The following is a 21482-nucleotide window of genomic DNA, read 5'->3' on the forward strand; positions in this document are numbered from 1 at the left end:
TAGACGGAACCCAGCCAATATTTATACCAGACGGACCAGGAATTAGATGAAACCCAGCCAGTATTTTTACTATAACATCGTTAGGATCATTTCACACACACACAAAAAAAAAACAAAAAAAAAACAAAAACACAAGATCAGATCGATTAAACATCAGGAAAAATAATACAACATGAGATGAAAACCTGCTAAAATAAAAAAACAAAAACAAAGAAACACTAAAATGGAATAAAATGTCATTGTTTTTATCTGTGATACAAAATCCACATTTACTTTCAGACAAAACACAAGTTCATCAAATTAAACTGTTTTACTTTCATTTCGTCCAATATTGTTCTCATTTCTGTCTATTTTATTGATTGTGTTCAATTTAATACATTTTGTCCTATTCTCATTCATTATATTGATTATTTTTGTCCTTGTTTTTATTAGTTTATTTTGTTTATTTATTTTTGTTTATTGTATTTTTTTTTTTTTTTTTTTACTGAGCTTTACTTACTTTATTAAGTTTTTGGGGTTTTTATTTTTTCAGTTTTTGTATTTTTTTTTTTAAATTCCTGTTATATTTATTGTATAGATTATTTTATTTGATTTGTGTACATTTAGTTTTTATTATTGTGTTCATTTTATCAGTGAAGGTTTGTTTTTACACATTTTGTTACTTACTTACTTGTTTCCATGGTGATGATGACTGTGTTCAGAGTTAAAACAGTCCAACCTGACGTCAAAATGAATGCATCAAATACTACAAACAACAAACACATATGGAAATAAAAGCCCCACAGTTCAGGGTAGTCTGTGAATATTTCATATAATCCTATTTTAAGGCCGTACTAGTGCTTTATAAATGACTAAATAAATGGACGTAAATAATTGTTGGTCGTTAAATGTTATTGTCTGTAAATGTCTGGTGTAAGTTTGTGGTGCAGTTTGTGGATACACTGGCAGGTGCTTTTTATTTATTTATTTAAACAATATATTTATTAATATTTTTTGACACACAAACACTTGTAAATTTACAGACAATTATATCAAGTATGTAGACCTGTGCCTCACTAACAGAGGCATCTGCAGTGTTACAAGTGTTGGAAACAAAAACAAAACAACAAATAAATAATACACATACATATCCCAAATGTCTCAGCCTTTAACATGTGTGCACAGTTTAATGCCCTGTTATAATTACAGGTATTTGAACTCGTGAACCCTGTTATAAGGTTTATACGACTGAATGTTTACTCCTCCTCGTTGTCATTTTCTAAATCAACACTTTTAACAAACACCTTCAAAGGTTCTCATATCTGCTCAAACATGTCCTGTCTTCTTTTTCATAAATACATCAGTTTGTCCAAACGAACAGCTGAACATTTGTCTCATACCCGTATGTAACTCAAACCTGCTGATCTTTTTCCAAAACATTGCAACGGATCTTTTCTAAAAAAAACAAAAAAACAAAACATATCTGTTAATATTTGTTCACTTTTGTTGTATAGAGGGTCTGCATGTGACGTCACCGCTAGCAGAAGTCACTGTGGTTCCGCCCACTGAGTGGCAGAAAGAGGGAGATGAGTGACAGCGTTGGCTTCAATACTGTTTAAACTGAAGAACAATATTTAATAAAAAATGGGGCAGAGCTGTTCTGAGTCTGATTGTATGAACAGGTTTGAAAAGCAGTCAGATTTATCATTTTACAGACACCGAAAGACAAAGAAAAGAGAGGTAGATGGATCCACAAATCCAGGAAACCAAACCTAGATCTGTGGATCCTGTTTGGTGTCAGCTAACGTTAATTGATGCTGTATTTTTGGGTCAAATCAGACCTGAAATGACATGTTGTTTTGGCTAACGTTCCTTCTTAGTGCAGCTCTTGGTTTCATGATCAGATCTTTCCTGGTTTTTGTCTTCATTTTGTGATTGTGAACCTTGTGCTCCTACATGATTAGTAAACTAACTGAAACTGAGGCTAACCTACCGTACTTTCCGGACTATAAGCCGCTACTTTTTTCTCATTTTGAACCCTGCGGCTTATACAGCGGTGCAGCTCGAGTATAGATTTATACAGGCTAACAGCCTCCAGGGGGCGCTCTAGCAGGAAGTGCAAAAGTGAGACAGACAAGTGGAAGAAGTGATGAAGAGGAGAAGTTTGAATCTGAACTTGGAACAATCATTTTGTGTGTCATGCACAAACCCTCATCATGGAAAACACACAAAGAAATGCATATTTTGCAGCTTTTAAGTTAAAAGTAATCGATGAGTGTGTAAAGAAGGAAATAGAGCTGCAGCACCGAAGTGCCATTGAGCAACAACGGAGGAGAGACGTAGAAGGAGTGTGAAAGAGTCTTTGAGGATGTTCAACTGAAGAACACTGAAGAAGACGACTGCAGTGGTTTAATGAGCAGAAGGAAGAGGAAGACACAGATCAATGACTGTTCTGGGTTTTTGAACCAGCCTGTTCCTAACGTTTTACTGCCGTGTTACAGACACTGTCTGGAAAAAAGCAGTTAAGGTATGGAAATAAATATTTAAATAATCTTTCTGTTTACCATCTTTCTGTGGAAATATCTCATGTGACAACGTGGACACCTGCGGCTTATAGTCAGGTGCACCTTATAGCCCAGAAAGTACGGTAGTTTTTCAAATACGGTGGAACTGGAGAATAAAGCTACCACAGAATATTAGGACCACAGAAGAAAATAAAAACAACTGTCACTACGAGTATAAAGTCATAAAATATCGAGATAAAACCCATAATTTTATGAAAATAAAGTCAAATACAAAAAGAATCACAATGTTATGAGAATAAAGTTGTAGTTATACAAAAAACTCATAATTTAACAAAAATGTCATTCATTTATGAGATTAAAGTCGTCATATTCCGACAATAAAACCATAATATTACAAGAATAATGTGGTCATTTAAAAACAGGTGGTAAAAATCTGCTAAATTCCCAGAATCCAGTGGTGCCCTGCTGGTCCACAGCAGTAGTATCTGTGTTGGATAAAGGACTGGATCTGAACTAGACTCAGTAAATCTGCTCAGTCCCAGTAGATCATGCATATATTCACTGGGGTCAGTCCACGGTCTACTGGAAATGACCTTTGGATCAGCTGGTTCTGGTCCTAGTTTTGGAGCCTTTGGATCAGCTGGTTCTGGACCTAGTTTTGGAGCCTTTGGATCAGCTGGTTCTGGACCTAGTTTTGGAGCCTTTGGATCAGCTGGTTCTGGGCCCTAGTTTTGGAGCCTTTGGATCAGCTGGTTCTAGGCCCTAGTTTTGGAGCCTTTGGATCAGCTGGTTCTGGACCTAGTTTTGGAGCCTTTGGATCAGCTGGTTCTGGTCCTAGTTTTGGAGCCTTTGGATCAGCTGGTTCTAGGCCCTAGTTTTGGAGCCTTTGGATCAGCTGGTTCTGGGCCCTAGTTTTGGACCCTTTGGATCAGCTGGTTCTGGTCCTAGTTTTGGACCCTGGTTGTCAGTCCTGATGAAACCATGTATATCAGTTTCAGGTCCAAATAGCGCTGACCCCCTCCCCCCTGGATCAGGTCTGGATCCTCCATTTGTGTCCACATGTCAGTGTTCATGGACCACTTGTTCTTTGGTAGCTCGTACAGATCCATGTCCAGTCCAACTGTCCTTCATTTAATTTCAGATTTCACGTTTTCCCTTTTCTCTGGCTGTGTTTACTGCTATACTCCGTCATGTTGAGCAAGTTGGTTTAAGACAGTCAGTCTGACTGAGAGGGGCGTGGCCTGGGGGGAAGTGACGCATGTGCAGACCCTTAGACGTGTAAATGTGTGGGTTTGGGCCTAAATTTAGGAAAAAGTCCAGTGCTTTTTTTTAGTCCCCGTCCATCCCTGATGTGAAGCGTACAAATGGAACTCTGCTTCTCTGCATTTAGTTGGGAGTGTGGAACACAGATCAGAGCGTTCTGAACGTCATAAACCTGCAGGATTCTGAAGGAACAGTTTTCTGAATGAACTCCATCTGACTGACTTTATAAAAGGACCACATAGAGAGACAGTCCCAGTCCTTCAGTCCACTGAGGACAAATGCATGGACACGTTTACGTCCCACTGAGGCGACAGACCCTTAATCCTTCACATGTTTTATTTGATAATGAAACATGAAGGTTGAATTTATAAGTGTCTTAAAAACCTCCAGAGCCACGGATGCATTTGTGTCTTCAGTGGGAGACCACAGATTCACAGCTTTACCGAAAAAGAAAAAAAGAAAAATGTTGACTGCAAAGAATGTTCCCACGATGGTGTATTAGGGAAACATAAGAAAATAAAAACAGTCACTATGAGAATAAAGTAGTAAAATATGGAGATAAAACCCATAATTTTATGAGAATAAAGTCAAACACAAAAAGAGTCATAATTTTACAAAAATAATGTTGCACTTTAATGAGATTAAAGTCGTCACATTTTGAGAATAAAGCCATAATTTTATGAGAATAACGTTGTAATTTCTGAACAGGTGTAAAAATATCCTGATTTCCAGAATACAGTCATACCCACTGGTTTGATAATGTAGAAGTGGAACATTCTGTGAGGTTCTACTTTCATTTGGGGTTTACGCACAGAGGCCAAATACTGAGCCTATTAGCCCCGCCCACCAAATACTGAGCCTGTTAGCCCCGCCCACCATCAACACATTAGCATTAGTCGTCCGCTCCAACAGAAGTGAAAGTTGACGCTGTAACTGGAAACTCTGTCATCAACAAGGATTAAGACTAATGATTTATAAATGAGGACTTTTTATCGCACTACTGAGAATTTATTTTCTTTTTTTTGTAACTCACTTTTTATTGTTTTTTTCTTTTCATTCGTTAAACATTTTCCAGTGATACAACAAGACAGAATTATAAGAAAATATGTAAATAAAAATATGAAAATGAAATGTAAAAAAAACCCAAGGAAAAACAGTAACAAAAAACAAACAAGCAAAAAAGAAACAAAAAAAATACATAAACAATGGAGTACTGTCATTTGTGTTATACAGGATGAGAATTTATTTTCAAAATATTACAACTTTTAAAAGTACAACATTATTTTCATTAAATTGTGAGTTTTTTTTTTTTTTTTAACTACGACTTTATTCTCATAATATTATGGCTTTATTCTTCTATAAGTCTGACTCTTTTTGTTTTCAGCTTTATTCCTATAAAATTACAGGTTTTATCTGGATATTTTATGACTTTCTTCTCGTAGAGACAGTGTTTTTATTTTCTTATGTAGCTCTAATACGCTGTTGTAGATTCCATTAAAAAATAAAATTCAAAATGATAACTTCCTGGGTCTGAGGAGGTTAATGTGACGGTTGAAGTTCAGGTCTGGGTTCTGGTTCTGGTTTTTTAATACTGACTGAAGGTGAGTCCAAACTTTTTTAGCTGTTCCTCATTGTCTTCAAAAACAGTTACATCAGTTTATGTTCTCTTTGACACATCCCGTCATGGTGTTTGTGTTGGACTAAAGTGTCCTGGTCATATGGACGTAAAGGGTCAAACTCCAAACACTGTCGGTCCAAACCAAACGGATCCATTGGATCAAACGGATCCTCATACATCACAGACCTTCTGTTTTCCACTGTTTCATGGTTCTGTTTTTTTCTTTAAATCTATAGTAAAATATCCAACATAAGGAAATAATTCATCCCATTTGTTCACGTCTTTATGCTAGAATCTGAACTTTTTACCGTTGTAGTTTTGATGTTGGACTCTAAAACTTCTGGAAGTCTCTGTAGAATCAGCTCAGAGCTGTTGGTTCGAAACCACGTCGTCATAGAAACCCTGAACTCAACAGGTCCACATCTGCCTCCGACCAATAAAACCTGCTTTAATGGATTCTCTGACATTTATGGTTGGGTTCCTTCAGTTGGAGCCAAAAGGGGACGTGGATTCTGTGGGTTCTGTGACGAGTTCCACATTTATGTTCATCCTGTTCTTCTCTGTTTTTTAACTGTACTGTTTTGAATTATTGAAAGTAAATTCTGCAAACTGAAATAAAACTAAACTGAACATTCAGAAAGTATCAGCTGCTGAGAAAACATTACTTTATTGTTTGAACTTTGTCACCATCTGGTGGGCAGTGTTTGTGTTGTATCTGCTCCGTGATTGGCTTAATTTGTGATGTGCTCCCCTCTGATTGGCTGATCCGTTTCCCTCCGTTTGTAAAAATCCTCCGTGTGGAACTGCATTGAACCCAAACTTTCACCATCTCTGTCATTTCATCCAGTTGAATTAAATAAATCATTTCACCTCTAAACTGTTTCTGTTCGCGTGTTTATTATTTTAGGAGTCTGATCCGGAGGAGTTCAGTCCCGGGTCCGGCTGGAGGGGGAGCCAGAGACCGGCCGCGGGTAGTTTCCCCCCGGACGACAATAGAGGACGGACTGGTTTGGTTCATGGCGTTTCGAGAAGAGGGTTGTTATGAGAGTTTTCCGGGCTGTTTGATCAAAATGTGTCGGCTCTCGGTTTTCCTGTGCTCGGCGCTGGTTCTGCTGGTCCTGGAGGTCGGCCCGGTCCGGTGCGACATAACCGACGGGAACGCGGAGCATCTGAAGCGGGAACATTCACTGATGAAGCCGTACCAGGGTGAGTTAGCATGTGGGCTAATGCTAAAGGCTAATGAGCAACTCCTCAATTTTAACCCAACACAGTTCACTTTAGTTCTTTAATTCATCCTCTGTTTAAGTCTACAGCCTCTTATGTGAGAAGTTTAGAATTAATGAAAGTCAGTTGGAGAAAAACACGAACAATAGAAGAAAAGTTTACGTTACAGAGCGAAAATCACCATAAAGTCTGACATATTTGATAAAGTTCCAGCTTGTGTTGCATCAGTGTCACCAACAGGAGAGTTTTAGAACCTTCACCTTTAATTTAACACCAGGAAGAATCAGGTAAATATCAGCTGTGATGAAGAAGGGAAGGGAGTAAACGGAACTTACACCAGGATCCAGGAAGTTACACTTATTTTCTGTTTTTACGAACTGAAACGACACTGAACTGAAATGAAGCAGGATGTAGAAACAGACCGATATTTGACTGAACTTTAGATAATTATGCTGATGTAAAGGAGGTAAAATCAGATAATAACTACATGAAAATAACCTTTGACTTAATTAGAAACTAAATAAAGTCAAAGGAGTAAGTACTTTAACTTCAAAGTGATGAATTCCATCTGTGAAGTCTGATAATAATAGTAACAATAATAATAATAGAAATAGTAATAGTAATAATATGAAACCCAGTGGTATGATCTCTCGCTATGGTCCATGGACTCTGTTGAGACTTTTAAAAAACATCTCAAGACACTTTTGTTCAAGCAGGGATTTTAAATCCTACTTGACTCAGGGCTGCTACAAACCAATTGCACTTTATGTTTTTATTACATTTTAATTATAATTTTATTGTATTTCTAAATGGCATTTTAATTGTATTTTGTACTGTAAAGCACTTTGTGACTCTCTGTCTGTGAAAAGTGCTCAATTTAATAAAATGCACTTACTAACTGGTTCTGTCAGAGCCACATTCAGCACATACTGAAGTTTATAAAATGTCCTGTTGGTGTAGAGTAAACATCTGTTTCACTTCATCCCTGATCAGGGTTGGTTCATTTTCATTTACAAATATATTGCGAATGTTGGAAAACACGATATTTTGCAAAAATCTATAGTTTTTCAAAAATAAATAATGATATTAAGAAGTTCGTCAAGTATCTGTAACTCAGGTGAAACTATACTAACTTTATATTTTAGTTAATGCATGACTCTAAACATTGAGATAACAATGACTTGTGACCAACAGTATTTTTTTTAAAAGTATATTTAATTGTTTTATTATAAACTTAATTATGCACACAAGAGTAGAAGAAGAAGAAGAGACATTTACTGTCGCTGAGTTTTCAAACTATTTGTTTCTGTTTCCTTTTGTTTGTGAAAATCTAAAAGCTCTTTACTGAAATATTGGATCAAAGTGAAAAATCTAAATAAACCTTTGTGTTTTTTTTGTGTCATTAAAATGGTGCCAGTCAATCAGTGGTAAATGATGAAAACATAAATGTGTGTTTTCAAAAGAGCTAAACCGGTCCAGTCAAACCCAGAAGAACCACCAACAAGATGTTTGTGACATTATCAGCAGTTACTCATCGACCTCAGCCTTCAGTTAAATGATATAAAGTCTCCAAATAAAGACTTGAACGTCTTCATTTGAGTCTAAATGTTTCCATGGGGGGGCTCGCTGATCTGCCTTGGCGGAGGTCTGCGCTCTCTGAGTGCTTTTCTAGTTATATCTGTTATTATGATATTATTTTACTTGTAGATGGAGTTGGTCTGAATGTGGAACCTGAACTAAAAGGATTTAGACAGAGCTGACTGTAATATCGTCAGTGTAATTTGTATTTTATAAGTTCCTCCCACAGTCCTGATTGGACCTTAAGGTGGGCTGGATTTGGCCCGTGGGCCGTATGTTGGACACCATTGTTCTACATGTTCTACTGTCTTATGTGTTGGACAGTCTTTACCCTGTCCAACTGAGGCTGAATGTGTTCCATCATATTTACTCATGATAACAGCGTCCTGCCAGTCCCTGTACCTCCTTCTGTTCTCCTTCTGACCTCTGACCTCTGGTGTTGTGCTGGTCCTCAGGCGTCGGCAGCAGTCCCAGCAGCCAGTGGGACTTCTGGGGCAGCACCCTGGTGACCGGCTCCTACGTCCGACTGACCCCAGATGAGAGGAGCAAACAGGGATCCATCTGGAACACCGTGGTGAGGAGACACTTCCACTGCCTCAGTTTGACACTAGTGCACATGTGCAGAACTGGACAGAAGTCTGAGGAGGCTTTTAGGTACGTGTTTCTGCAGCGGTCAAATGAGCATACATGTTTAATTCTCTGTCTGTTTTCTTCAGATATAATAAGAAAATACAGTAAATCTGTTCATAGCCTTAAAGACACAAAAACAGAACTAAATGAGTTAAATGTTAAAGTCAGTATTTAGTTTGACCTCTGACCCCATGACAAGAAGCAGCACAAACTCGATAGCTTTTTGTTCACTACTGGCCCGTCATATGATTCTGTTTAAAGTGAAAGGAACTTCTGCCTCCCACTGGGTGCATGATTTACTTTTCTTTTATAAGTTGGAAAAGATTAAGTTTTCTGTTCGTGAACAAATTAATTAGTTTTATCAACAATTTCTCTACTGTCAATAAGAGTGTCCTGCTGTGTCCTCTGGATGGAGACATTTGTTATTAGTATATATTGTATTAACTCTGAATCAGCCCTGAGCATTGGAAAGAGGAGCTGATAAAATTATTATTTATTTTGTTGTTGTTGTTGTGTTTTTGGGTCTTTTTTCTCTTTTTTGTGTTTAATAGGTCTGTAGGTTTGTTGTATTTTTTTTTTTTTTTAATTGTTTCTGGGTGGTTCCTTATGTCTAAGTACATGTTTATGTAAATGTATAACTAAAAAAAAAAAGAAGAAGCAGCAGCACAAACCATTAGAAACATCTGGAATGTATTGGATGAAACCTGGAATCAAAGATCAGAAAGTGAACAAGAGGATTAAAGACACGTTAAGGTCAAAGGTCACAGTAAACACTGACTTCAACATTAAACTCATTTAGTTCCTTTTGTTGTGTCTTTAAGGCTGTGAACAGATTTATTGTATTTTCTTGTTGTATCTGAAGAAAAGACACTGAAAATTAAATATATATATATATATATATATATATATATATATATATATATATATATATATATATATGTACATTTGAACGCTGCAGAAACACTCATCTAAACTCCTCCTCAGACTTCTGTCCACTACTGTATGTGTCTGTTTCAGACTTTACTTCTGTATCATCTGTAAAAATAAGTGTTGCTAAAGATGAAACCAGCCTGAGGGAAGGAAATCTGGGCTGCAAGTGTTTGTAATCCTATATTATAGTGTGTATGAAGTCAGGTCAGGTCAGATGGTGTGTGTGTGTGTGTGTGTTCGTGTGTTCCCAGAGGACACTAACAGTAAAGACACTTGAACACTAACAGGGCTGTTTCTGTCATTCACTCATTTATAGGATCGTCTTTTCATTGGGATCATGGTGTTCAGTATCATTTCAGACATTTGAGATTAAATGTCCTGGTTGTGTGTTATTTTACAAGCAGCTGTTAGTGTTAATGGTACTAGTGTGACCTGTTTACTCCAGTGTGTGTTCATTCTGTAGTGTTGGTTTTACTGGGTTGAACCTGCACCGTTTGGATAAATGTGTCGTTTTTGTAGAAATAGTGATGATTGAAGATTCAGTGTAAAACATCTGGATTCATTTCAAAACAAGTGTTTACGTCACTCACTCTCTCACACACACACACACACGCACACACACACAGAAGAATAAAGTACCAAACTAAACCAAAACAGACTAAATGTCCTTGTAAATATTTGTGACTCCACAGTGTCTTAACCCTCTGGTGTCCAGGTGAAAGTATTATACACATATTTATTGTAGATAATTCATTTATCAGACAGGGGCAGTTGTGTGTTTACCTGTTTTACTAGTTTCAGATACTTCCTGTAGCCTTCGTTAGAAGCGTCACAATGATGTGGCTGTGACGAAGGCTACAGGAAACATCTGAAACTAGTAAAACCGGTAAACAAACCACTACCCCCAAGTCACAAACTATATGAAAAAATGGGATGTCACTACTCTGTGTAGATTACATGTGCTCTGTGATAAGGAAGGGGCGGGGCCTCTGTGGGCGGGACACCAGAGGGTTAACCTTCAGTTTCAGGGATTCCAGGTGGGACAGATGGTTATTGGTTTAATGTCCCTTCAGTCACAGATGGACGTGTTTATACCCATGGACTGTATTTAGTTTGGTTAGTTTTATTTCTAATGTCTGGTCCTCTTTGTGTCCATTTCTGTCCTCTGGTCCTCTTTGTGTCCATTTCTGTCCTCTGGTCCTCTTTGTGTCCATTTCTGTCCTCTGGTCCTCTTTGTGTCCAAACTCTGAATGTGTTTTTTGTCTCTCAGCCTTGTTACCTGAAGGACTGGGAGATGCACGTGCAGTTCAAAGTTCATGGATCTGGGAAGAAGAATCTCCATGGAGACGGCATCGCCATCTGGTACACCAAGGACCGGCTGCATCCAGGTAGAACCCGGTTTATGAAGAACCCGTCCAGAACCTGTCACTGAGGTTCTGGTTTATATGAACATGCTGATTACCCACAATCCCCTGTTCCCACCGTTCAGATGTAAAGAATCACAGAACAAATACCCAGTGGACATGTAGGACAGACACAGTCCAGGGTTCAGAGAACCCCTCCACCCTGGAGAAGGTAAACTAGGTCCAGATGAGGATGAATGAACGACTCACATACACAGGAAAATATTTACAAAGAAATTCACATCTGGTAATAACAAAACTAGAACAGAACCAGACCAGAACAGATGAAACCCAAACTAAACCAGACCAGACCCAGACCAGTCCTTTAAATCCTTTGTACCTGTTCCTGTCCTCTGTCCTCTACCCTCTGTCCTCTGTCTTCCATCCTCTGTTCCTGGTTCTTTGTTCTGTGATAAATGCTTTTTTGTTTCATGTGATTTTCATGTTTTCATTTGTGATTGAACTGATCTGATCCAGATCATCCCAGTGTTGGACCACAGATAGGAACTCATCAACCCTCCTAACGTCCTCTGTCCCTGCGTCGGCGTCATCGTACTCTGTCCCCGTGGCAGTGGTGTCCTCTGTCCCCGTGGCGGCAGTGGCATCATCTGTCCCTGTGGCGTCGTTGTCAAACTTTGTCCCCGTGGTGTCATTGTCGTCGTCGTCCTCTGTCCCTGTGGTGGTGGTGTCCTCTGTCCCAGTGGCGTCCTCGTCGTACTCTGTCCCCGTGGTGTCATCGTCATCTTCTGTCTCCACATCGTTGTTCTCTGTCCCCATGGCAGCGGTGGTGTCCTCTGTCCCTGTGGCGTCGTCATCGTACTTTGTCCCGTGGCATCGTCGTCCTCTGTCCCAGTGGCAGCGTCATCGTTTTCTGTCCCTGTGGTGTTGTCGTCGTCTTCTGTCCCCCATGGCAGCAGTGGTGTCCTCTGTTCCTGTGGTGTCGTTGTCGTCGTCCTCTGTCCCCGTGGCGTCGTCCTCCTCTGTCCCCATGGCGTCGTTGTCGTCCTCTGTCCCCGTGGCGTCGTCCTCCTCTGTCCCCATGGCGTCGTTGTCGTCCTCTGTCCCCATGGCGTCATGGCGTCGTTGTCGTCCTCTGTCCCCATGGCGTCGTTGTCGTCCTCTGTCCCCATGGCGTCGTTGTCGTCCTCTGTCCCCGTGGCGTCGTCCTCCTCTGTCCCCATGGCGTCGTTGTCGTCCTCTGTCCCCATGGTGTCGTTGTCGTCTTCTGTCCCCATGGCGTCGTTGTCGTCCTCTGTCCCCATGGCGTCGTTGTCGTCCTCTGTCCCCGTGGCGTCGTCCTCCTCTGTCCCCATGGCGTCGTTGTCGTCCTCTGTCCCCATGGTGTCGTTGTCGTCTTCTGTCCCCGTGGCGGCGGCGTCCTCTGTCCCGTTCCTGTCTGTGGTCCTGGCCCCTCCCCCTCCGCTGACCCCAGACCAGTGTTGGACCGTCTGCTCATGTGTGACCCGTCTCTGCTCCGTCCTAGGACCAGTGTTTGGGAACCAGGATCAGTTTGTTGGCCTGTCTATTTTTGTGGATACCTTCCGCAATGACCTCCATGGGATGGATGTAAGTGTGTGTGTGTGACACTGACGCCTCCTGTCTTTCCAGGCCCCGTCTTTTCCAACAATGCTCAGTTCCACGGCCTGGCTGTGTTTATAGATACTTACTCTAACGATGAAGCCACCGATGTGAGTGACGCTCACCTTTACCTGTCGGCATGTTCGCACAGTATCTGTGGCCCCCTTCACACCGGGGTGGGGGGGTAGGGATGGGGGGGCAGTCAAGAACCAAAAACAAACCAAAGAACCAAAACAAAACAAAACAAAATAGAACTAACAAAACAAATAAACAATAGAACCAACAAACTAAACAAACACTGGAACCAACGAACTAAACAAACAATGGAACCAACAAAACAAATAAACAATAGAACCAACAAAACAAATAAATGATAGAACCAATAAAACAAACAGTAGAACCAACAAAACAAATAAACAATAGAACCAACAAAACAAATAAATGATAGAACCAATAAAACAAACAGTAGAACCAACAAAACAAATAAACAATAGAACTAACAAACTAAACGAACAATGGAACTAACAAAACAAATGAACAATAGAACAAACAAACTAAACAAACAATAGAACCAACAAACTAAACAAACAATGGGACCAACAAAACAAAATAAACAATAGAACCAACAAAACAAAATTACTTTGTAATTGTACTTGTAAATGTACTTGTACTTTGTAAATTTATTGTAGGCAATTTAGCATTTTCAGTAATTATTAATCAATCAATCAATTTATTTCTATGATTCGAACCCTCATTGTGTCACTTCTTACTCTCCACAACTTTGACATTGTCCCTTAATAAACAGCTCATTCTTTGAATTCTTTTAAAATGATTCCAATCATTGTCTTGCTTTGAAGTCCTCTACGGAAAAAGGGAAAAAAATATAATCCGAATTGGAAGGAAAAATGGCAAAAAGAAATAATCTAATTTTGGACAAAGCGTCCGGTCAAAACATCTGACTCAGTTTTTTAATGCTGGTGGTGGAAGAAGAAAAGTGAAAAAGTCCCTCTTCTTTTCCGAATCAGTCCAAAAACATGGATAAACCAAAGAGTCCTGTACAAGTCCTGTATACATATACATACACATTTACATACACATATACGTACACATACATACATACATATGTCCTACGGTAAACTCATATGTCCTATGATAAACTCATATGTCCTATGATAAACTCGTATTTCCTACAGTAAACTCCAGGTGTTCTCAGGTCGACTCCAGGTCCAGTTCCATCGGAACCTTTGTCTCTTTGGTTCCAGTTTGTCTGAAGAACACCAAGTGACTTCCCTTTTTTGATAAAACTTTGTGTTCTCCTTTCATTTCTAAACTTTTCGCTATAATGAAACATAACAATATAACATGTTTATACAAAATGTAATGAACATCATTGAGATAAAAAGTGATATAAATAATCCTGAGTATATTCCTGTAGATATGGATTTGACCCCAGCGATAAGAAAATGACCCTTAAAAGTGCTTGAATTTGACCTTGAGAGATGTGTGTGAACCCTGTTATTTACCTTCAGCGTGTGGATATTGTTTGTACTCAGTGATGGTGAAAACTCTGAAACGCTGCAGCTTTAAATGCACTCAAATCCAACCTGCTGTCAACAGAGGAACCGACACATTCATGTTCTGGGGTTCTGTCAACATTTACGCGTCTGTGGAGTAAATCACCTGCTTCTCAGTGGTCAGACTGATGTGCTGACCTTTGACCCTGAACGTGGAGTAGATGTGTAACACATAGAACAGATGTGTCTGTGTTTAAGCCCCTGACAGACGTGTTAGACCCAGGTGTGAACGGGGTCAGTACCTGCATGTGGACCTGAACCACACCTTCTGTGTCTGTGCTGGATTCTTTTATTCTGGTTTTATTTCTGTTTGTGTGTGTTTGACGTCGTACACACTGGTTTCATGTTCAGTATTTAGGCCCGGGGCTGTCAAACTCATGTTAGTTCAGGTTCTACATCCAACCTAAAATAAGTGGGCCGGACCAGTACAATAATATAAATAATAATGTCAACTCCAAAGGTTATCTATGTTTTTGAGTGAAAAAGGCAAATTCCATCATGAAAATGATTACATCTACATCAACCTGAAAAATAAGTGCAGTTTTACCAATACTCAGCCTCAGTTTATCATTTATACATGTTCATTATAACGTACAGATCACAGTGGATCTACAAACACACACAACAATTAAGAACAGAGTGAATATTGGTCCAATTACATATACTTCTGTTAACACATCTCAGATTATTCATATTTATTCAGATTATTCATATTTTTTGTAAAAGGCTAGTCTGTAAATGTAAACATTTTTGTGTAATTTTACACTTTTTACATTAAAACAAAGAAAACACTGTGCAGTTTTCATTATTTATAGTTCATTCTGATAGTGTTTTACTGGTTCTGACCCACTTTAGATGGAACTGACCTAAAACGATTTGGACATCCTTGATTGTTCATATCAAGGATATTAGCCGCACGTATGACACCTGTGGTTCAGACACTTTGTCTCTGATGTGAACGTTCACAGAGCAGCTTCAGGAGTTGGTGCTTCTACCACAGGGTGTCCAACATACAACCCATGGCCCAAAACTGGCCCTGGAATGGATAAAAAAAAAGTCAGTGTTTATAAATTTAGTCCAAATCATCTGTGAGTCATTTAAGAAACAAAGATAATATTTGAACCCAAACAAACCAATGCACTGACATGTATCCCATAATCTAGAACTATATTCTTTTCATTAGTCCTTAGTGTTTTGGATTCCAGACCCCTGTTAGAAAACAAACACCTGGATCCAACTGGTCCACAGACTGTTGGACTCATAGTGGGTCTATAACAGACCCTCTGTCAGACCTGCTTTGGTCCTACCCTGCACAGTGAGCCTCTGTGATGGACCCAGGTTTTCCTGTGACCCGGGTGTGTTTTGTGTGTCTAATGTGTGTGTGTTTTGTGTGTGTGTGTCAGCGGTCCTTCCCGTACATCTCGGCCATGGTCAACAATGGTTCGGTCAGTTACGACCACGGAAAGGACGGACGCTCGTCGGAGCTGGGGGGCTGTTCAGCCGAGATCCGTAACCGAGACCACGACACGTACCTGGCGGTCCGCTACTCCAAAGGACGCCTGACTGTACGTATCTGCACCACGCTTTGGTTTTAGATTTGAGTTACCGGTAACCTTTATTTAACCAGGAAAGACAAATGAAGAAAAGACTTTTATTTCCAGCTGTGGCTAAAGGAGAAGTAGAAAAAAAAGAAACAAACAGGAACAAACACCAGAACAAAAACAGAACAATAATAACAAGTTAATAAGGATTTACAAAGACACAGATAAAATGGCAGGACAAACAGGACCTGGAGCCGGACCCAGGTCTGCAGGTCCTGGATCTGCTGGTACCCAGGTCTGCAGGTCCTGGATCTGCTGGGACCTGGATTATTTGGTCCTGGATCTGCTCGGACCTCGGTCATTGGGTCCAGGGTCTGCTGGGACAGAGGTCTGCAGGTCCTGGATCTGCTTGGACCGGGGTCTGCAGGTCCTGGATCTGCTGGTACCCAGGTCTGCAGGTCCTGGATCAACTGGGACCCGGGTCATTGGGTCCTGAATCTGCTTGTACCCAGGTCTACAGGTCCTGGAGACCCTCATGCTCGTCTTAACTATCAGACGTGGATCAGCTGTTCCATCAGAATAATCCCAGACATGTGATCCAGGTTTTCAGCTGTTTTTATGCATTAATTAGAGTGTTTCTGTTTCAGTCCACGTTAATAAATGAATGTAACTCAGATCATACTCACACTCATACTCATACTCTACTGTAAACCTTTTAGATTTGGTTCAAACTACTATAATTTTCCAGGTCTGCTTTGAATTCTTCATATTTATTATATAAAGTGTGTTTGCTCTTGTTTTCGGTTTTTCTATTTTTTACTTTTTTATTACTGCTGCACTGGAGTTAAAGAGTTTGATCAATAACCCCCCCCATATAAATCTGTTTATGGTATGTCTGTGTAACTGTAAACCTGTACTGTGGTCTGAGCAGGTGTTTGTCTGTGTTCAACTGTGACCAGAGGAACAGTTGAATAACTAATTCAACAGAAAACCTGTTTCATTGTCATGTTTCCTTCAGTGTTTTTTAAACATTTGAACTTAAATCTGACCTAATCCCAGAGGTTTGTTTGATTCTCTGTTAAATCAGATCATGGTGGACGTGGACGATAAGAACGAGTGGAAGGAGTGCATTGACATCGGAGGAGTTCGTCTTCCAACAGGGTACTTCTTTGGTGCCTCAGCTGCGACAGGAGATTTGTCTGGTACGTGGACCATCAAACACTTTATCAGGTCATAAGGAATGAAACACAGATTTATGATCAATAATAATCTGATACCTGCACAGATCAGATACTGATCAGAGGATTAGTGTGGATGTAAAGTGTCCGGTGTCTCTTTTCCAGATAACCACGACATCATCTCCATGAAACTGTACCAGCTGATGGTGGAACACACACCTGAGGAGGAAAACCTGGACTGGACTAAGATCGAGCCCAGCGTCAGCCTGTTAAAGTCTCCCAAAGGTAACAGACTAGTCCAACAAACACCCAGACCACAGAGTCTGGACTGAACAGGAAGGAAACAGACACATGTTCACCTCCAGCAGGAGTGTCCAACACTCTACTGTCAATATGAGTGTCCATTTATGATCATTATTATATGGAATTAATCATTAAAACTGTGGGTTATGGAAAAAAACAGACTTTAATTTGGATCATACTTATTATATAAACCATCTGTAAATGTTGATAACTAAACTTTCTGAGTTTATCTAAATACCTTTACCTGTATTTTCCTTGTGTTAATAATAATAATAATAATAATAATGATGGATTAGATTTTATATAGCACTTTTCTAGACACCCAAAGCGCTTTACATTATTGATGCATTATTCATTCGCTCTCACATTCTCCCTCTGGTGGTGGTAAACTACATCTGTAGCCACAGCTGCCCTGGAGCAGACTGACAGAAGCGTGGCTGCCAATTCACGCCCACGGCCCCTCCAGTGTTGATCCATTGTAGTTGTTCTAGATCAGTGTGTGTCCGTGTTCTTGTTCTTTTTGGTTCTTTGGTGTCATTTGGATCCTGTTGATAGTCTATGTTCACTTTGTGTCTAGTTGTAGACAGAGCCCCTCATTTCACTGACAGATCTGACTGTAGATTTAAAATATACAAATATACATTTATTGAATATTTACACATATATACAAATATACAGATATTTATAGAATATTTATACATATACACACATTCATTCATTTTCTGAACCTGCTTTATCCTCACTAGGGTCATGGGGTTACTTGGAGCCTATCCCAGCTACATGGGGCGAAGGCGGGGTTATATAGAATATTTACAGATACAATACAACTATCAATCAACTATACAAACCACAAAAATACAGATGAAAACAGGGAAAAAGCGGAAAAAAATAGCAAAAAAACCCCACTAAAACTTCACTAAAACACTGATAAAAGTCATAAAAATCTTCCATGTCTCTCTCACCACCTGCACTCCGCTGCTCTAAGCTCCGCCCACTTCCACCCCTCCCCCTCAGCCAATGCAGACCTCTACCCTCATGTGTTCTAGACCAATAGAAAGAACCCAACCTCAGATCAAAGATGACGGTTGGATTCGGTCTGTAGTGTAAACGGCTCAGGAGTTAGTCAGTTAAATGACGGTGTCACCAGAGACACAACCATCCTTTAAGGGTTAAAGGTGACTGACGTAGGTCCTTAAAGGGTTAAAGATGACTGACATCAGCCTTTAAAGGGTTAAAGATGACTGACGTCAGCCTTTAAAGGGTTAAAGGTAACTGATGTTGGTCCTTTAAGGGTTAAAGGTGACTGATGTCAGCCCTTAAAGCGTTAAAGGTGACTGATATTGGTCCTTTAAGGGTTAAAGGTGACTGATGTCGGTCCCTTAAGGGTTAAAGGTGACTGATGTCAGCCCTTAAAGGGTTAAAGGTGACTAATGTCAGCCCTTAAAGGGTTAAAGGTGACTGATGTCAGTCCTTTAAGGGTTAAAGGTTGGTCCTTAAAGGGTTAAAGGTGACTGACGTGTGTTTTTTCATCACAGACAACATCGATGACCCTACGGGGAACTTCCGCGGAACGCCGCTGACTGGATGGAAGGTGTTCCTGCTGCTGCTGTGTGCGCTGCTGGGAATCGTGGTGTGCGCTGTGGTCGGAGCCGTGGTGTTCCAGAAGAGACAGGAGAGGAACAAGAGGTTCTACTGAGGTTCTACTGAGGCTCCACCGCCCCTGGGCCTCAGGTGGAAGGAACTGTTTCCACTGCAGGAGTCCAGTCCAGCACAGTTAATGTGAAGGTTTTTCTAAAGATTGTACAGATGTTTATATGGTTGAAGCACTGCATTATGGGTGAACTCTGATGACTTGATGTTGGTAAAAGCTCTGCTCTGTGTTTTCTGCCTTTGGTTGAACTCTTTTCACTCCTGGTGTTGGTTTGTCTCCTCTGTCTCTTTCAGCTTTTGTTTCTGCAGGTTCCATTCTACAAAATTGTGAACAAAGTGTGATTATTCTAGTGTTTGCGTCTCTACGGCCTTTAACGGGGTTATTTACTGGACTGAGCGAAGTGTTTCTGTTATAAACAAAAAGCAGAAATAGGATTTAATACCAACTATCGAGGCATCTAGAACAGAAAACTGCTCATTTTAGAACAGAAAGAGCTTTAACCACTGATTCCACTGTTTGTGTTAGTGCTGCTCTCAAAAGTTTAGAAAATACACGTCTTCCTTTGACATTTGTACTCGTTAATGTGTTTCCACTGAAACGGTGTTAAAGCTTCTCTTCCAGGTGTAAGAGTATTAGAGATAAATGACTCAGCAGGTCCAGACCATCTCAGTCCAACTCCACGGCTGCTAACAGACCCTCATTGGACATTATTTGGTCGACAGTGAAGTTTAATTCTCAGATTTTAAGCCTCAGTTGAAGCTTCAGTCCTTTTGCTGCAGAGTTAAAGCTCTCCCCTGTGGTGACATTCTGAACTACAGCTTGTATTGATCATCAGTCATCAAATATCGAGGTTAGTATTTTGGCTCCTTCAGTGAATCCTGTCGATGATGTTCGTTTTTCTACAGGCTGTTGGTGTTTTCGTCTGTGAACAAACTCTTATAATCCTACACACTTTATTTATTTAACCCTTAAAGACCCAAACGTCCACCTTTAACCTAAACCATTTAATACCTGTTGATCCACTAATCCTATCAATCCATGTCAATAACTGGTGTAAAATACAGTTCTTCATCTTTTCATGGTCATCAGATATGACCATATTTGGACGTTCAGCGGCTCCGTAGTTACTGTGGAAACACCATCATCATCTCCAACATTGATTCTCTAGTAAAACCCATGGAGTTGGATCAGTGACAGTGGATGGACACACTGGGTTTATATATAAATTAAATCAGAAATGAATACAAAAATTTACAAAATGTGAAAAAAATTAAGTAAAAAGGAGGAAAATAAACAACAAAATAAACTAAAACATCCAAAATCATCAATAAAATGAACAAAATTAACAAACGTAATAAGCAACAAGAACAGAATAAGCCACAAACTGAATGAAACTGAAGAAAAAAACCCTTAAACCCATGGAACTTGATAAATGACAGTGGATGGACACACTTGTTTTTACGTTTAGTTAATGATAGATTTGCAAAAAAAGTCACTATTTTTCAGTTTTCTCTGTTTTGATGAAATAACCTTTGAATTTACTCTGAGCTTTCATGAACATCTACATGATCGGTGAATTAAATATAGAAAAATACAGGATTTACACTGAAAAAATGGAAAATACAGACGATATTAGAATAATTGGTAATAAATCACTTAATAAAGGTTAAATAGAGGGAAAGTGACACAAAAGTAGCTCTGGGTCTTTATTGGTTAAATTAGTGACGTGAAGCATCAGGATGAGAGCGACTTCCTTCACTAATATACAATGATATTAGAGTAAAACATGTGGCAGCCATAAATCCAACTGTTAATCTGAATAAATCATTCATATTTATAAAGAATAAAGAGAATGTAACAGTCATCGATGAACTGACGCTGAGGTTTCCCATCTGATCAGATTCAGTGTTTGTGTTTTTGTGTGATTTGTCTGGAGAAACTCGACACAATTACACCACTATCTGACGCAACTATGACCGAAAAATCATTTAAATACATGGTGATGATATTTTAGAGTTTGTCATTTTCTGGAAAACAATAAAAACATTTTCCTGACTCATCGTTCACTTGCTCTGTTGTACTATAACAAATGTGCTCACTTTACTGAGCCATGAAATAATGTCTCAGGTTTGTGTTTCCAGGGCGCATGAGTGAGCAGCTGCTAAAGGTCGACTTAGGCCCCTCCCACTCCGCTCTGACCTATGGGATCTTAAATCGGAAAAACAAAAAACATGTAAATTAGGTAACGTTGAGAGGCAGATTGTTTGGATTGTGGATCATTTACATGTATGTTTGTCAGGTTAAAACATAACTCAAATTTATCAAGGTCACATTTATTAAGTCAATATGCATGTCAAAGACAGTAAAGTACTGTTTATTTTAATGTAAACAGTAAAATACTGTTCAAGAATAAAAAGTACCAATTACTTTAGTATAAAGACAGTTAAGTGCCAGTTATTTTCATGTAAACAGTAAAATGCAGTTCAAAAATGAAAGGTACCATTCAG

At 39.6% G+C, this 21482-nt stretch overlaps 1 protein-coding gene across 2 annotated transcripts; it reads left to right on the forward strand.

Moving 5' to 3' along the window:
- Positions 1-6368: 6368 nt before the first annotated feature.
- On the forward strand, positions 6369-20048 carry lman2 (lectin, mannose-binding 2). Of its 2 annotated transcripts, none has more exons than XM_030145421.1 (8): positions 6369-6591; positions 8643-8761; positions 11018-11135; positions 12759-12838; positions 15706-15867; positions 16931-17045; positions 17187-17306; positions 18860-20048. In XM_030145421.1, exons 1-8 carry the CDS (start codon positions 6402-6404, stop codon positions 19018-19020), a joined length of 1065 nt encoding a protein of 354 aa, XP_030001281.1. In that variant the 5' UTR covers positions 6369-6401; the 3' UTR covers positions 19021-20048. The 2 variants fall into 2 exon arrangements, with proteins under 2 accessions (XP_030001281.1, XP_030001279.1); XM_030145419.1 differs by lacking the exon at positions 12759-12838 and adding an exon at positions 12634-12716 and having other exon boundaries at positions 6370-6591.
- Positions 20049-21482: the final 1434 nt, after the last annotated feature.

Source organism: Sphaeramia orbicularis, chromosome 10 (assembly GCF_902148855.1).
Source record: "Sphaeramia orbicularis chromosome 10, fSphaOr1.1, whole genome shotgun sequence".
Lineage (NCBI taxonomy): Eukaryota > Metazoa > Chordata > Actinopteri > Kurtiformes > Apogonidae > Sphaeramia > Sphaeramia orbicularis.

Coding starts and splice junctions, on each gene's coding strand:
- lman2 (XM_030145419.1), top strand. CDS start 6,402: ATGGCGTTTCGAGAAGAGGGTTGTTATGAGAGTTTTCCGGGCTGTTTG. Junction 11,136..12,633: donor CAAGGACCGGCTGCATCCAG/GTAGAACCCGGT, acceptor GCTCCGTCCTAG/GACCAGTGTTTGGGAACCAG. Junction 12,717..15,705: donor ATGACCTCCATGGGATGGAT/GTAAGTGTGTGT, acceptor TGTGTGTGTCAG/CGGTCCTTCCCGTACATCTC.